This window comes from Mytilus edulis, chromosome 7, assembly GCF_963676685.1.
Source record: "Mytilus edulis chromosome 7, xbMytEdul2.2, whole genome shotgun sequence".
NCBI lineage: Eukaryota > Metazoa > Mollusca > Bivalvia > Mytilida > Mytilidae > Mytilus > Mytilus edulis.
Genome location: NC_092350.1, coordinates 7,085,196 through 7,103,889, shown reverse-complemented (window position 1 = coordinate 7,103,889; position 18,694 = coordinate 7,085,196). Strand labels below are relative to the sequence as shown.

The window sequence follows — 18,694 nt, the reverse complement described above, 5'->3', positions numbered from 1 at the left end:
TAAAATATTCAACACTATGACGATCTTCATTTGACAACGCATGAGGGTAATTTGATTATTGATTGTATCATTCAAAAGGGGGACTAAGTGCGTTTATATATTTTTTTTCTCCGGTTGAAGTTAATCCGTAAATTTTCTTTTTAAATCCAGTTTACATACGATTTATGTCTTTGTTGGCAATGCATTTAAAAGACAATGTAAGATATCTTAACTTGACATTCATCAAAACATAGATGTAAACGCAATTAGAATTTGTGGTATGGTCGCCCAAGTATTTCGGGGTCTGCGTTTTTCATTTGTTTTTAGTTTTAATGTCAAATGTTGTCTTTTGTCCTCTGTTTGCCCTTCTTCTTATATAGTCCTGCGTTGTCAACACTTCTTTTGAGATTATTGTTTTTTTCTCCTTTAATGTATATCCATATACCATATATCATAGGGAAAGGTTTAAAATTTTCTATGTCAATATCGAATCGACATCGTATCGCTGTTGTCGATATCATACCGAAATTGTCGATATCAACAGTGTGTTTTGTCACGGTGTATTCAATTGTCAATATCGATTCGATATCGTGCCGACATTGTCGATATCGTCGATATCTACATCTTGTTTGGTCTTGGAAATGTATGAAAAGTAGAACTAGCAAAGAATAGAATTTCAAGACTCTAACATAATATCACCAAAGATCCTAATATCAGTGTTCTGATTGAGAAGAACACCTGTTCCCGTACCCTTCACAAACATTTCGTAATTGTTTATTGTTTGTTCTGCATGTTGTGGGCAGATCGTTTTTAACGCAGATGTAACACCAACATACAAACATGATTGATTGATTGTTGTTTGCTTAACGTCCAGTGGCAAATGTGTCATCCATGTTCCGAACGATAGAAAACTAACAATACAAAAAATACTTTCCTGTTATTAAGGACGTCCGTGCTGAACATCAGGGAAATGTAGACTGCCACTAGAACATGAGGGTAAATTGCACAAGACAGCAATTTTGCCTTGCAGTAGGACATCTCTTAAAGGGGTATTGTAAGAGTTTTATACGTACACAGGACAGGGCAGCCTGTTACACGAGGAACCAGACGTGGCTGCAAACTTGTACATCCCACAATCAAACAGTCAAAAGTCTTGGAATTCTTGAGAGCCGTGGTGTAATGGTTAGTGCATCGGACTACTAACACAAAAGTTCCTGTTTCGATTACCGTTTCGGGATGAAAATTTTAGGGACTGAATTTTCGGCTCTCATTTGACATAATTTGCGAGTATGGTATTGAGGAAGGCACTGGCTACGGTTACATGGAAATGTAACAATAATAAAAATATTATTGTTACATTGGAGACTAATTGCCGGAATGCAAAGTTGGGTAAGGAACCGATTAATTACGAATGTAACAATAATTATTGAGGCTACGGTTACATTGTGTTATTGTTACATGAAAAACAGCAATGTATGCATGCTAGATTTATTAAATTTAAATCTTCTATAGTTGTGTTGCTTAATTCTTTCACATGTACTATATATAGTACTTGTAATAATGATAAATAATACATATCATCATTCAACAAATGGTATTTAAAGAGTTTAACTGCACACCTACTCGTATTACTGTCATCATGGTTAGGGTTAGGGTTACTTTGAACAATGGATGAAGAGATTCCTATTACCAATTTTGTTTTGGATGAAAAAATTAAAACTTGGGATGCGTTTGAAACGAAACTGAAACAATATCAAGACACAAATTGCATACAGCTATAGATACGAACGCAGCTCTAAAAAAATTTGATACATCCAAAGCAAATTACAGTTTACTAACTGCTAAGTTGGATACTAAAAGTGAGGTAAACCTAAAATCCGTAATGGACAGCAATGCGATCATATTGAAAGACGACATGAAACTACATCACATGCTTCCAACCAAAATATTGGATAAGAATATCAACATTGCTAGAGTAAAAAAGTATTTCTCACCAGAACCATGGCAAACATTAAATGTTGCCTTATCTTCTAAAAGGAATATCGCAGAATGAAATTATACTAAGTTCACAAAGCGGCACCACTGGTGTGTGATCATGGTGATGGCTGCCTGGAGTGGTTTCGTCAAAAATGTGTCGGACTTAAACATACTCCAAAATTCATTTACGGGATATGTAGAAACTGTCATTGTAAATAAAAAAAAATAAAGAAATTGTATGTAATAATTGTATGTATTGTAAATATAAAATAAATGTCTTCAACTTTTATTATTTAGTACCTATTACCAGATTACAAGGCTCATCGTAGTGACATTGCTGTTTTTCATGTAATAATAACGCTATGTAACCGTAGCCTCAATAGTTATTGTTACATTCGTAATTAGTCAGGTCCTTACCCAACCATGCATTCCGGCATTTAGTCTCCAATGTAACAATAATATTTTTATTATTGTTACATTTCCATGTAACCGTAGCCAGTGCCATTGAGGAAACGATGATAGTCCGTCGGATGCGGGTGATAAATGGCTGACCCGTGTTAAGAGAGAGCCACATCTCTTGCACATTAATAAACCCTTGTAGATTTTGAAAAAGAGCAGACTAATGCCACTACAAGGCAGTACTCGCACTCGCAAAGTGGAAAGGGATTAATATAAGTTGCAAAACATGTTTCCCAATCCACTATAAATAAATATGTTTAAACTAAACACAATCAAACTAAGACCCTAATTTGGTAAAAAACCCCTCTGCTGTTCGGAAGATGACTTTAAGTGACATCATTGCTATTTTTGTTATTAAACATGAATATGACTACGTACCTCTCAAATTTAACGCAGATAATCTTTAAAAATGTATAGTTAATTGCGTTCTAAATATTTGCTTTATTCATGAAGTATTATTGGTATTTTGAATGGAAGTCATTTTTTTCTTTAAATAATATTTCTTGAATTTGAAATTATAAACATTTTTTACCTTGACATGCAATATAGCATTTTTCCTTTTCAAAACCCTGAAAGAAAATCAAATATATTTATACATGCAAGCAATAACAAGATACATGTTAAAAAATGATTCTCCCTTTAAAACAAGCAAATGCCATCAATAGATATAAGAAGATGTGATATGAGTGCCCATTAGACAACTTTCTCATCTTAGTTATTTATTTTTGTTTTTAAAGTAAACCATTATATGTAGGTCAAAGTATGATCTTCAAACGTATAAATGAAAGAGACAATCGACCGATTTTACTTGAAGAAAAGAATTATATATAACAACGAGCGTGCTCCTTTTTACAACTTGAAAACCATACACTTTAAGCTCTATATTTGTAACAAAAGGAAAGGATAAATTTAAATATCCCTTCAAAAAGAGTCTTACTGAACGCTTTATACTTGTAAAAGAAGTAATATAATTTACTGAAAGTAACGGAACTTACATCGACATAGTTTGCATTGATATAATCAGATCCTCCATTGGATTCCAGTATAACTCGAGTGTGATCATCTACAATGTGACATTGTGTATTAAAAATGGTCCGTCATTTGCATATCTATTCTTTTTTTTATTGGTCCGTTTATTGGTTTGTTGTCTCGTAGTTCTCCTCTTGTATTTGATGCGTTTCCCTCAGTTTTAGTTTGTAACCCAGATTTGTTTTTTCTCAAACAATTTATGAATTACGAACAGCGGTATACTACTGTTGCCTCTATGAGTCATTATTAGCGTTGTCAATGTAATTGTTGAAGGCTTTGCTGTGACAATGAGATAAAAAAAAAAACCAGCAATACAAGAGCTGTTGCTTTGCCTTTTGTGTTTTTTGCAGTGTATATACTAGTCATTTGTCATCGATGTCGGAGATATTTAATGCCCTATTCTTGGAATAATACTTGTTTGGCTTTCAAGGAAAAACATAGAAACGAATCTAAAATTGTAAACCGTAGATATCTGACATGTACAAAAATACTACGTATTTGATTATGATCCTTTTCTTGGTCTCGACAATGGAAACTTATGCTACATTTTCAGATTTTCAAAATAAAGCATGTCATGAAAATAATCACTTTAAAATCTAGAGCAAAACAGAGTCGACTCCCAGTAATCATACTTAAAAATAATTTAACATACATGGGAATGTTGTTTTAAATCTGTTCTTTGGCATATTTTCTTTTGTTTGTGCATGAGTTGTAGGATGCACTGCTACATTTGGTATGCTCTAATAAAATAAAGAGGAGCGAACATATGCACTGTCTTTGTTTTAAATATTTAAATTGAACAAAAAACCAAGGAAATCATTTAACAAATATTCATAAACTTGCATCATAAACTCTAAAAAAATAAGTTAATTATGATGCTGCTATATATACTTTTATATATATACAGTATTGTATATTGAGATTGCATTTGTTTTTCATTTGATCTTAGATCATGTGTACACTACATATTTAAAATTAAAAATTTATAAAAGGTATCAGGCCTACAAGGTTTCTTGCCAGATGTGCGTGTCGTCAACATAAGATTCATCTGTGGCACTCAAAGTAGATATCAATATGGAGTAACTGTTATGGTTAATAAACTCTAATCCCAAGTCAGGAGCATCTGACCATTGAAAGTCTTGTATGTTTTGTTTTAAAGTTTAGTTCATGTATTTGTTTTTAAATTTAGAGTTACGTACAGTTTTACTGAACTTATTCATATGTTGGTCCAGGGGACATATGAATCCCTGCTTCGGATGCGGGGTTGTCTCGCTGTATTAAAGACCCATCGATGGTCTACAATTATTTTCTGTTTCTTGGTCGTTGGTTAGACCAAATAGACAAATACCAAATTCCCATTCTCATTGTTATCATCAAAGCTGTAAGGGTTTAATCTTTTACCAAAAACGTGCGTAAAATGTTGTACACGAAACGTACGTCGTCTGTAAAAAACTCATCAGTGACGGGTTAATAAAAAAAGTCAAAAAGTTCAAATTAGTTACGAATATACGAAATTATGTTATTGATTACCTTATATTCATTTTTAAGCTCCTCTTTTCTTTGTTTTTTCTCAATATATTGTTTCAGTTCTTCCACCCTGATACATGAACTTTGTACTTCTGATAAGTTATAATATTCATTATCTCCTGTTATTGGAACTGTTGTTGGCTTTATGTTCTCCGCAGCAGAAGAAGACACTATACCAACATTCAAATATAACCCATTGTCCCTAATACCACGTCCTGAAAATAGGTAAAAGTGTCTGTAGTTTGCAGGAGCAGTTTCATTATTCAAGACTTTTTTTCAATATTTGATTTGTCTTTACAACAAATGCAAATTTGGTTTGGAAATATAGCTAAATAAAAACTGAATATATAGAACTGGATGTGATTATAGCCACAAGTATCATATATTGGTAAACCTAATGCCCAAACCCAAGATGACTCATGGAATAAAACAAATCCAATTAGTATACAGTGAATTAAATCATTTATCATTCAGTTATGCAACGAAAACAATTTAGTCTATATGATTCATAGCTTAACACTTTCACAGCAATATACTACGGTTGCCTTTATTTATAAGGAAACAAATAGAAAATTTAAATCAATCTCATATTACTCGTAATGATTTTTCTTCTTACTTAAAATGTATATTTTGTTTCCAAATTGACTTTGAAAAGTAAAATAACATAAATTTTGAAATCCGAGGAAAATTCGAAACAAATTTCCCTACCAAATGGCAAAATCAAAAATTCAAACAACTGCCATATAACACTTACAAATACTTGAACGTGATTCGTCCGTAAGAATGTTTTCTATTGGTTTTCACATTATTATACCATGTTGCCGAAACTAATGTGATATGTTCAGGCGCGATACACATGCATGATATTCCATAGTTCCAAGAAAGATAAAGCGGATGGACAAAACCTACCAAGTATTTAGGTTGAAAATCAGTACATTTCAACACATTTTGTCCTAGAATATTTTTTGTGTAAACTGCTTACTCACAATATGTTTGTAAATGCGCTATGAAGTTTAGTCAGTTTGTGCGAGTTAGTGAGCCGACTTTCCAAATCAATTACCCATAGAAGAAATTGTTTACGCTACTATAAATACCTTTTAGTTCCATATATCTGAATGTATTCATTTGCATATACTATAGTTTAACATCTAAGACACATTTGTTTTATTATATACACATTGAAAGACCAAGCTCGAATATAAAATATTTACAATGTTTTCAATGAGAGTCTATTTTTTTGTTTTATCACAATAAGCTGCGGTGGGCTAGAATATCTTGCTTTGAATTTGTACAACAATCTATTTTTGAGATGGCATTTCATCAGTATATTTTGATTGATCAAATAAGAATTTAAATGAACCGAGTTATACCAGGTACAATTCATAAAAGAACAATGACAAGGCAAACATTCATAATTAGATACAACCAGAAATTTCGTAAAAATATAACCATATGAATAACACTATTGATTGAACATGCACAGAAATTTACATTTTACAAAGAATAATCAATGAAGGTCAGTGTGTGCGTATTTTTGAAGGGGTCCTAAGTAACATTTGTTTTTGTCTTTGTTTTAGTCTCTGTTCAACATTTCAGTTTTTATAAATGCAGTTATACAATTTGTGTAGTCTTTGGATGATTTTGTACTAAATAAACATAAAGACCACCTTATTTTATGGAATTTGAAAAGAAAATGTGGAAATAATGGACAATTTCTATTCAATTATATTCTATAAGAAGAATGTATAATATGATGGAACTTCAATGCAGCATAATTGTCGCTTTAATGTCAGCTCAGATATAATTTTCCAACACTTCATATATTTTGTAGCAATATTTCTATTTTTCTAATTGCCTCATGGACAAAGTAAATACATTTAAGAAATATAATTAGCCATAACGGATATTGGTTGACACAGAAAGGGTAACACAATCAATTTATTTCAAATTGTGAAAATTCATTAAAAACATTTGCAATAAATAAGTCTGAGATCTACCTCAAGACATAGTATTTGCAGCATATGACAGAAAGTTGTACGTTGGTAGGAGAAAGCGTCTTCTGCAATGATTCCAGACGAGCCCGGATTCGAAAAAACCGATATGAAATATAATTTAATGGTTTAATTATAATCTGAACTACTCTTTCTTTATCATAAGGACTACGGTTGCATTTACATGTCTTTTGATGGCATGTTAACAATCAGAAAGGGAAAACACAACATTTGGAAAAACTGTAATCGTTAGATATTTCATAGATTATGATATGAATTCATCTTTGTCACTTAAACACTTGATATCACCCCAAGTCTTTGATTGGGTTTGAGTTGCTCAGTATTTAGTTCTCTATCATTTGTTTTGTGTACTATTGTTTGTCTATTTGTGTTTTTTTTAGCCATTGCGTTGTCTATTTATTTTAGACATATGAGTTTGAATGTCCTTCTGGTATCTTCTATTCCCCTTTCAAAGAATTAATTTTGAAGAGGGATCGTTTAATTATGTAGTATCTTTCATACAATAGCTTGTTTTCTTACATTAAACAAATACCTGATCTTTGTAGAGGGAATAAACTCACCGTCGGTGCACAATTCAACATTTTCTGCATAACTTATTGTTGCTTGTCGTAATGGTTTTATGTTGTTTACATTGTTGGAACGTCTGTAAAAAAATGAAATCCATTCATTGATAGTACATGTACAATTAACTTAATGGAACAAATGAATGATTATAAATTATTGAACATAATTACAAACGACTCAATTTATAAACAACACTTGTTTCTTTAACACATTTCCCGTTTTCAATCTGTAATCTATTTTACAAACTCTTGGAAATATTCTAGATTTCAAATTAAAAGTATGCCCTGCTAGATGCACATGACTGTAACATGTAACAGATAGCGGTTAGTATTCAGAACCACATACCTCCGAAGTAAGACAACCAATCCAATCAAAACCAATATAGCAATTAAAGTTGCGAATATACCACCAACTAAGGCTCCTGTTGTTGATGTATTCTTTTCTGGTTCTGTATAAAAATAATTAGTCATATAACTTAAAAAACAAAACAAACCGCATTTTATTGCAGTTGAAAGTATGATTTTATGGTAGATGTTTGCTGTTTTTCATGCGTATTAAAAACCCAAATGAAGTTGGAACATACAAGAAGCGGTAAAAATGTAAATTACATATCAAATTATGTTTTTTATAACTTGTTTTTAAAAAACCCCAACATTTATCACTTTTCTGTTGTTGAATAGTATATACAACCTGATATATAAAAAGCTCAAAGGCTAAGGAAAAAAAGCCCGATAAAATTATACATTCATATCAAACAATTGCCAGAAAAATGAGTTTCAAGAATAACAAAATTCAGCGTTTTTGATTTTGATATAAATTTATATATAAATAGTGTAAAATAAATTAATACATTATTGCAGCTGTGTCTTATGTATATGACTATAACGATATCTGGTGCTTACATAACAACGGATAATACATTTCATTGCAGTGACAATTCTGTCTATATCTGATATCATCATTAAGCACAATTAATTATTTTTTACATCAACGACGATGTTTTGAAAAAGTATACTATTAGATTGAACAAGAATATTTCAGACATAGTCATCCTTTCCGTTTTTTTCAGACATTAAATATTTTCTTCATCAAATTCAGATATAGCCTTTCATCAGAGTTGGCATTAGTAATTATTTTTTAATAATGAAAAATGTTGCATCATAGGAACCTTCATAAAAGGTAGCTGACTAGAAGCAAACAATTACGAGCACTGTTATCTGACTCATTATTGAAAGTAATTTCAGACTGAATATCAATGTACATACCTATGATTAAAAGTTGAAGCGTCTGGCTGTATCCAGTGCCGATATCATTTTTTACAAAACAGGTATACTTTCCAGAATCTTTTTGTGTCGTGTCATGTATAACTAGAACAGGTATTTCTACGGAACTACCATTATATTTCGTTCTGGACGATTCTGATAGCTTGATTATCTTATCATCCTTCTTCCAATAAACCTTCGTTGGTTCTGGGTATGAATCATAAGAACAATCTAGTATAGTATGACTGCCTTCGATAACCTCCGTCATATAATTAGGCAAATAAACCAGTGGAATATCTGAAACAAATAGAGTCCTGATTTTGAAACGCCAGACATGATAAATGCATAGCGTGCACAGCTAAATTACTTCAAAGATGATCCTTTTTATTTTATTTTTGAATATGTTTGAAAAGTGAGATGCGAGGTGTCTTAACTTCCACAGTAACATTACGAAACCTATTGATTCGTATCAAATTATATGCAATATCAGTTTACCAATGTTAAAAAATTCAAATATTTATTCAAGGTAAAAACTGAGGGAATTGCACAAAGTTTGAAAATATATTGTAAAATATGTTATATCAAATATAAAGACAAGGTGTTATATTGGTACCGTTTATTTTCTTTCAAAATAAAAACGTGTGTTTCTGTTCGAGAACATGCTTTCTTGATGATTTTTGATTTGTATTACGTTAAGCATTTACTACTTTCAGTGATAATCGAGTAGAATTTTCATTTTGGTTGTCGTAAACAGAAAACATAAAAGGTCTTATTGTTTTCTGAAACATTGTGGTAGTAGGCGAGTGTAATATTTGAAAAAGACGTCTAGTTAAGGATTTTAATGCACCCACCTAACACACGGCTAATTTCTTTTTTAAATGAAAGAATAATGATTTAACTTTGATTTTTGCCCGGTCGTCACAAAATCGTACGGTGCAGTTTTTGTAAAATTGACGATTATTTCAGAAATTAGTTGAAAATTGTAAAAATACGACATGTTTTTCAAGCAAAAGAAATTAGTCGTATCTCTTCTTTTAGACAGAATAATTAAGTGAATTAGATTCTTAAAATAATGAAAAACAATATTTACAACTATAACTCCGCATGCTTTTGCATTCCTTCTAAATATTTGACATTTTGAACGAAAATTTTCATACTCCTGACCTTTTCGGATCTACAATTAAATTTTTTATTAAATTCTTTTGCACTCGATCCGTTTTAGAACACACCAAATCACTCATCAGTTATCGTTTTTTCATTCAAGATCAAGACTTTATCTCAACATTTCTTAAAATCACGAATTTCTGTAATTTTATGATGTTGAGTAGCATCACCATAGTTTCCGGAATCCCTTATCTATTTCGTTATCGGTTTTTTACTGAATATATTAGTCGATTTCCGTGTACTTAATAGTGCTATTAGAGTACGATAAATCATATTTAAACGGTTATATTTCTATCTTGAACTTCAGTGGAGCTTAAATAGATATAAAATCGTCCGAAAATAAGATCAAATCAAAGTGAAACATAGTTTTTGAGTTCTGTAGAATTCACCCATTTCTAAATAAGGAATCGTATCGGAAAATTGTAGAAAATCTTCCGAGTCGTGTAAAATTTTCACAGTCCAGTTCACAATGAAACCCTTCCTATGCTAAAGAGCAAAACCTATCCATTGGTTGACAACAGATGCATAGTCTGTCATGTATTCACTACATAGAAACTATGTAGTTAAACACTTAAATGAAGATACAGTTGTATTGCCGCAGTGTGAAAACGAAAAGATGAATTTTACAGACTGGTCGATGAATATGAAAAAAATGAAAACATCCCATTTGAAAATACAAAATATCATAAGAGTTGCTATGAATATTTCAAAAGTAAGTACAACCTATCAGCTTCTGTACAAAGACTTTGTACTACATGTACCAATTCTACCGACCAGTCTCTTCTCATATGTCAACGAGGGCAGTAGATCTACAACTCATTCTGATTTGTCTGTTTGTATATTTTGCAAATGTATAAAGCCTATAAGCAAGTTACACAACTTCATAAGGTATCCTCTGAGTAGCAAACTCAACTGTATTGAGTGTTAATACATATATCTCGTACAATATATATAAAAAGAAGATGTGGTATGATTGCCAATGAGACAACTATCCACAAAAGACCAAAATGACACAAACATTAACAAATATAGGTCACCGTACGGCCTTCAACAATGAGCGAAGCCCATATCGCATAGTCAGCTATAAAAGGTCCCGATAAGACAATGTAAAACAATTCTAACGAGAAAACTAACAAACTTATTTATGTAAAACGAATGAACGAAAAACAAATATGTAACACATAAACAAACGACAACCACTGAATTACAGGCTCCTGACTTGGGACAGGCACATACATAAATAATGTGGCGGGGTTAACATGTTAACGGGATCCAAACCCTCCCCCTAACCTGGGACAGTGGTATAACAGTACAACATAAGAACGAACTATAAAAATCAGTTGAAAAAGGCTTAACTCATCAAATGGATAAAAATACCAGTGGACGTAATGATCTGATTTACAAAATAACTCATGATAATTTTACTATTATATCTGTATACCATCGAGCTTGCATCGCTAAATATTAGCTACAAAATTTGAAGTGAGAAAGTAAAGAGCTATTTTATTCTGAACATAAAACAGCTTTTACTAACATTTCGACGATTAAAGATGACGTGCCTGTACGCAAGGAAGTATTCTGGTTAACAACTTTAATTACTTAATTTATGCCGAGGATCGCCGCCGAGAAAACTAAATAACATATAATCAGCTTCAACAAATACTAATATATGGTCAATTTATAGTTACAATGTACATGTATACAGCCTCAACAAGGCCAAGGTACATCCAATATTGTATACAGTAGCTCTATAATTTTGTCTTATTCTTTTTAACTCTTTTTCATTTAGATTTATCATAACAAATGCATCGTATTTGTAGACACACCTTTGATAACTATTAACAAGTTTGACTGATCAACAGATAAGAAAAATTGAAAATGGGGCATACATTCTAAATGGCATTATTTTTCTTCTGGGGTCAAAATTTTATCCAAGACAATGTCAATCTAACTACAGAAACAATAAAAGTTCTCTGCATGACTTTGGTTGGTTAAAAGGCAATATCGGTCAGGTATGATGTTATCCAACTTTCTACAAGATTTGATCTGTTCACGCAGGGGGAGGGTTGAGATTGCAAAAACATGTTTAACTCCGCCGCAATTTTTCGCCTGTCCCAAGTCAGGAGCCCCTGGCCTTTTTTATTTTTGTATGATTTTTTTGTTTTAATTTCTTGAGTATATTTCAAAGCTTAGTATGACGTCCATAATCATTTCAAACTAGTACATTTTTGTTTAGGAGCCAGCTGAAGAACGCCTCCGGGTTTGGGAGTTTTTTGCTGCATTGATGACCCATTGGTGGTCGTCGGCCGTTGTCTGCCTTTTGAACGGGTTGGTGTCTCTTTGACAAATCCCTCATGTCCATTTCCAATTTTTAATTCAATCTGTATATAGTAAATCTTGTGTCCGCTTTGAGCAAAACCTCTGCTGTACTGGTATATGCCCATTCCAAGGAAGTTGTCTTTGTATGGATATTTTGACCGATAAGAATGATGAGATTACAAGTTAAAATGAAGCTATAATATTCCGATATCTCAATATTCCGACACCTAAATGGTCTTACATCCCATTGGTCCGACGTTTCGATCATTTAGGTTATAAGCTAACGGGATTTTAACATAAGAAAGCCAAATAAAAGGTTCAATATTAGGATAACCTTGTCCTCCGTTTGAAGTGGTGAAACAAGATATAAAAAAGTAATACGTAGTGCCAAAATAGCCCGAAGGTCATCACTTAGTCTAGCGTAATTTAAAATAAGTACAAACTCCTTTGTCAAGTGTTGGTTGATTAATAAGATATCTCAAGATACACGGCGGCCGACTAAAGTAAAATCAATACAATGAGTGGTCATATTTTCCTTGTGATGTTTTATATTAAAATTGTCAATTTGTTGATATAAATATACTAGTAGCACTTTACTCATTTCAGTAATGTTAGTTAGTACTCTTGTCATATCTGATTTAGTGATGTAAATGAAATTGCGGTATGATCCAGACTCAACATATTGCACTACAATAATAAAAAAAAATCCGCCCTATGGTTGTCTGATCTTGAAGCGGTTAGTAGGCTTTCAAATTAACAGGAGACCATACGCTTCCTCAATTTTAATGTACAGCTCATCATGGGACTTTTTAATCAATTAAGAATACGTCATATGTTATATTTTCCCCTTGCTTCAAATATTTTGTTTCGAATTATTTATCTCAAATTTGCAGATATATGTTTGTAAATACGTGCAATCAAATGATATGGAGGTAATATAAGATTTAGATAATGCAAGGGCGACTACAGATACATTTGTGTGACTTAATGGTTGATTTTCAAAGACTCCGAGAGAAAACGTTACGTAACATGCGTTACCGTTAAAAGCAACCAAACTTAATTAATACTATGATAGAAATATATTTTCCCAACAGTAATTCAGCATTCCTATAAAATTGTTTCATTTTTGTATTTGTTTTGACTCGATTTTTCTACTGGAAGTATCCGTGAATTGAAATTGCACCCATGACCTTTGACCTCGATTTAAAAAAAAATGCACCATAATTTCTTTTGACGACCGGGATATTAAGAAAGTACACATTCTTAGCTTTCCAGTGATATATAATTTAGCCGTGTGTTAGGTAGGTGCATTAAAAATGTGAATTTGGCTCTCATATCACTCGCCTATAGGGCGTTTCGAATGAAGGTAAATAAACAAACGTGCTTTGAATATTCACCGAATTATATATAAATATTATTTAAAACAAGAAATAAAATTCTGATTCAAATGAAATATTGAGTGAAAATATAACGAACAACTAATCAATGGGCAGCTGGAGTACATGGAGTTAATATTGTTAACAATAAAATTTTATGATGTATGAAAAATCATTGGTGCTAATTGTGCTCGAATACACGGGGTCGGCTGTACCCCTTCGAATAATAAGTTCTGAGCGTTCCTTTGGTAGATCCGCCTTTATTTTGATTTTGTTTCTACATGAAATCTATTTACTTTAAATATATTAAATATATGACTACCTTTTACACTAAGGTGTATTGTTGTACTTTTCGCTGTTACACTTCTGTAAGTTGTTTCACACGAGTAATTTCCTCGGTCTAAATGACTGGTTTTTCTAAATTTGAGTGATGGATCGTTTACATTACCGCCGCTATATATTTGCTGATTGGTTAATATAAGTTCTTTATCATTTTTTCGCCAAACGACTCGATCTCCACCAGATACATCACAGTTTATTTTATAAGAATCATTTGCAGTTACTTCATGAAACTGTTCTCTAATTTTTGCGGCTGTCAACAGATTAACAATATAGTAAAACATGACGTAATATATATGACAATTAATGCGTATCAATTACAAGTATATCTCTACCGATCGCTTGCACAAAAGACTCAAATCATGAATCTCATCATCTTTTTGTGTTTGTTGAGACAATGTGGTTTCTTAATTTCGTTTATCATTTAAATTGAGAATGGAAATGAGACAACAACCCGACCAAAGAGCAGTACACCGAATACCAACAATGGGTCTTCAAAACAGTTTGGTGATGAAATTAACATTCCTTTTTATGACCTCACCAAACAAGACTCAACTAATGTTCTACTTACCACAAATAACCCAACGAATGTAAATTGTGATGCCGGATGTGAAGCAGGATGTACTAGACCATTAGGATCACCTGATCATGATATCACTTTGGGTTTTGGTGGATTTTTTGTTTATTAGTCTTTATGTTTATATGAAGAGTTTACTGGAATGTTGTCCGTCTTTTCGTCGTTTTGAATTTTGGCTACATTGTAAAGGTCTCTATTCGACTCTATTAGATTTGATGATCCACTTAAGGAATTATGTTTGCATTGTAGAAGCAATAGCCTTTCATATATAATTTTCAAAATGCCATAAATCGTGAATCAGAATCCAATCTAATAGATTTAAATATATAACTCTAAATTTATAACCATGAGTTTCTATGAAACAAATAATTCAATTTGGTTTAAGAGAGGTGGTGAAAGAGTGACAGTCATACTCATAGATTGAAAATAATTTGACAATACCATGGCTAACAAAAAAAAAAGACAAACGGACAAATAATAGTACACAAGACACAACATAGAAAACTAAAGACTAAGCAACACCAACCCCACCAAAACTGGGGTTAATCTAAGGTTCGCCGGAAGGGTAAGCAGTCCTGATACACATGTGGCATCCATTGTGTTGCTCATGTTATTTCAAACCCGGTAAATATTCTATTTATGTAGGTGCGATTCGCGTTAAAAAGGGAAGTTGATTATAGTTACGACAAAAGGAACATATCCGATATCATATGTGAAACACTTATTCTATAACCGTCAACCAACTCGTGATGGCGTCAGTAACATTTACGAAGGATGATTTCAACTTTTTGGAACTCTTGGTTTGAAAGCTTCCATGTGACCAGCACCCTCTATCTCAGGAAAATCATGATAGGAAACACAAGCCCGGGAATATCGCATTATTTGGGAGATATATACTCCGTATGCAGGCGCTACTGGAATGTTGCTGCATAGAAATTGAAAGTTCACAATTGGGAAGCTGAAATCATCTCTTTTGTCGTAAAGTTTTATTTTCAGCCGAACCTCATTATCAATTTCTAGATGTAAGTCAAGATATGAGACAGACTTAACTATATCTGTTGTATCCTTTATCGCTAGTTGGATGGGATAGATGCGTTCAACATAGTCACCAAATTTTGAATTATTTAGTGAGAAAACATCTTCTATATAGCGGAAAGTAAAGTTAAAGGATATTTCTAACTGCTTATCTTTCTTTCTAAGAAGTTCCTGTATGAAATCAGTCTCATTATAATAATAAAAAAAAGTTGGCAAGAAGAGGTTCTCATGGGAATGCCGACAGTCTGTTGAAAAACACGTTATCCAAACGTAACAAATATGTTGTCAATTAAGAAATTCTTTTTTATGAAAAAAAGCCATACCAACTCTTCCGATTTGTCTTTCAGTTTTAAATGGGGAATACTTGTGTAAAATGTAGAAAAGTCAAATACTTAATACCAGTGCAAGATGAGAGAGTCTTAAATGTATGTACTCTAAAAGATCTTTAGATTTTTTTTAGTATTCACATCTGATTCACCTCTAGCCACCTATTTCGACCATGCAAAACTTGACTTTAAATAAAGCTAATATTAACAATGAACACTGCCCTTTACTGGATCTTCATATCTATATCTTCAACGTTAAGGCTATAGGATTTTTCATTTCCTACTGTTAATTGTCCATCTATACATAGTGACGTTTCCTTGTCACCATCTTATGGTGATTATATATCTCAACTTGTTCGATTCGCTTATGTATGTGGCAACGTATTTGATTTTAATGAAAGACATATCTGTTTTACTGGAAATTATTACTCAAAACGGCATTCACATCAAAAGCCTACCTAACCTTTAAAGAGACTTATTAAAAGGGGATATAGTTACGATACTGTTGTCAGGTCATTTGGAATGGCATATTTTGATATTCATATTGATTTGCTCATAGGATTCCCATGAAGTTCAGTACTTTTATTGATTGACTTTTTATACATATGATGGATGTATAAATTGTATGTATTTTAAAATGTAGATTTGGTTTGTGTATTCACCTATACAAAAATTTCGTTGTCAAATATGATATTGGCCATTTTAATATATTATAAAAGTAATTTTTATCTTGTATATTTTAGAATTTGTTGTTAGTATATAGCAAATGGTTAATCGACTTTATACTCACAGAGAACTTTAATTTCTGTGGAGTCATGTGCTTTACCATATTTATTTTCAACATGACATGAATAGTTTCCTGCATCATTTGGTTTAGCAATCTTTATAATCAAAAATGGATTATATTTGTAGTGTGTGATACGATGTGATCCTTTATTCCAATACATTGTGTATTTATAGTTTTCTGGTACATTTCGCACAACGCAGCTTATATTAACATTATTCCCGGCCTTGATTATATACAAAGCTTGGATTATGTTAATACGTGGTGGACCTGTGAATTGTAAATAATAAATGTGGCGATTTCTTTCGATGTTAAATATATCGTCATTCATACACATTCTCTTTAGAAGCATTGTACAAAAAAACACCATAGAATTTATATTTGTGTAAATAAGATATTTTAGTCCAAATAAGGGATGAATTGATTTTGCTTCATTTGTTTCGTTTATACTGGTAACATTTTAAATGTCTTAAACGTACATGATTTTGAAAACGAAAGATATAAAAAGACGATGTAGTATGATTATCAATTAAACAAGTGGTAACTCTCTACAATAGACGAAATTGACACAGAAAAAAGGTCACTGTAAAGCCTAAATAACAATAAGCAAAGCCCATACCGCAAAGTCAGCTAGCTATAAAAGAAGCATAAATAGAAATTGTTAAGGGAATAAAACGAGAAATTTGGGTGATATTAGGTATTCAGGGTAACAATCCCTGCTTGATACTCATGTTGATCATGCTAAGTACATATTCGTTAATGAGACTCGTTCAGTAATGTCAGAATCAAGTAAAAGAGGCGGGACTGTTTAACTGCAGTTCTATTGTAGAATTGGCACAGTTGGTCAGGTATATAATCAAAATAAAATTGAGAATGGAAATGGGGAATGTGACAAAGAGACAACAACCCGACCATAGAAAAAAAACAACAGCAGAAGGTCAAAAGTAAATACGTAACAAATCATGGCTATGCTACAATATTATATAATAGATAGATAACTTCTGATATAGATGCAGTTGCAAATAATAACTGTCATAAATCTTAATTGTGCAAACTGTTATTCTATCATTGTTATCACTGTCGGTATGTTCTTAGCTATGTTACATACTTCTGTATTTGAAGTTTGAAAGAATAATAATATCTTCATACTTACTTCCAACAGACAGACTAAAAGAGTCAGTCCCCTCAGAATACTTATTGACAGCAATACATGTATAGGTGTCTGCATCATTAATTGTCACTGATTTTATTTGTAATGTTGTACTCATAGCAGTTTTCTGAATAACATATTTGCCACCATCTTCTAGAACGATTTGTCCTGTTCCTGTATCTTTCCGCCATAGGATACTTTGTATGGAAGGACTCGATTCACTGAAAGAACATTTGAATGTTGCATCTGAACCTGTTGTAATTTCACGTTTCCCTGTCTTAACAACTTTAGGCCGTCCTGAAATGTAGAATTGTTCTTTATAAAAAATTATATTGAATGATTATAAATGCTCAGTACAAAATACAATTAAATAATTATTTTAACCGTGCTGTAAACTATTGTTAATCTAACATTAATTATCTGTACATTTCATGCTTTAAAGATATTTTTGAAGATCATTTCATTTATATAATGGTCATATAACATTTTATTTATGTACTGTCATGTATTCCAACACATTTTGTTATATTGTGTTGGAAACATAGGTGAATGCGTTGTCTGGGTAGTCTTATTAATTTATAATATTCATATGATGAAGACATAATGTTTCAATCAGTGTAATTGAAGTCTGGAGTTTGCATGCTAGTAGTCTGTTGTTATTTATGCATTATTATCATTTTGTTTAGTTTCTTTTGTTACATCTTCTGACATCAGAGTCGGACTTCTCTTGAACTTAATTTTAATGTGCGTATTATTATGCGTTTACCTTTCTGCATTGGCTAGAGGTATAGGGGGAAGATTGAGATCTTTGAAAC

General features: G+C 32.1%; 1 protein-coding gene across 2 annotated transcripts in view; it reads right to left on the bottom strand.

The window, feature by feature from the left end:
* The window catches only part of LOC139529834 (uncharacterized), a 67,342-nt gene that overhangs the window by 15,952 nt on the left and 32,696 nt on the right, over positions 1–18,694 (bottom strand). For both annotated transcript variants that reach the window (XM_071325746.1, XM_071325747.1), the window contains exons 8-17: positions 17,883–18,176; positions 16,736–16,999; positions 13,991–14,260; positions 8,813–9,106; positions 7,893–7,995; positions 7,544–7,626; positions 4,975–5,186; positions 4,097–4,184; positions 3,411–3,478; positions 2,948–2,984 (exon numbers count right to left, since the gene is read on the bottom strand). In XM_071325746.1, the coding sequence (XP_071181847.1) occupies positions 2,948–2,984; positions 3,411–3,478; positions 4,097–4,184; positions 4,975–5,186; positions 7,544–7,626; positions 7,893–7,995; positions 8,813–9,106; positions 13,991–14,260; positions 16,736–16,999; positions 17,883–18,176 (1,713 nt within the window). The remainder of the gene's footprint in view (positions 1–2,947; positions 2,985–3,410; positions 3,479–4,096; positions 4,185–4,974; positions 5,187–7,543; positions 7,627–7,892; positions 7,996–8,812; positions 9,107–13,990; positions 14,261–16,735; positions 17,000–17,882; positions 18,177–18,694) is intronic.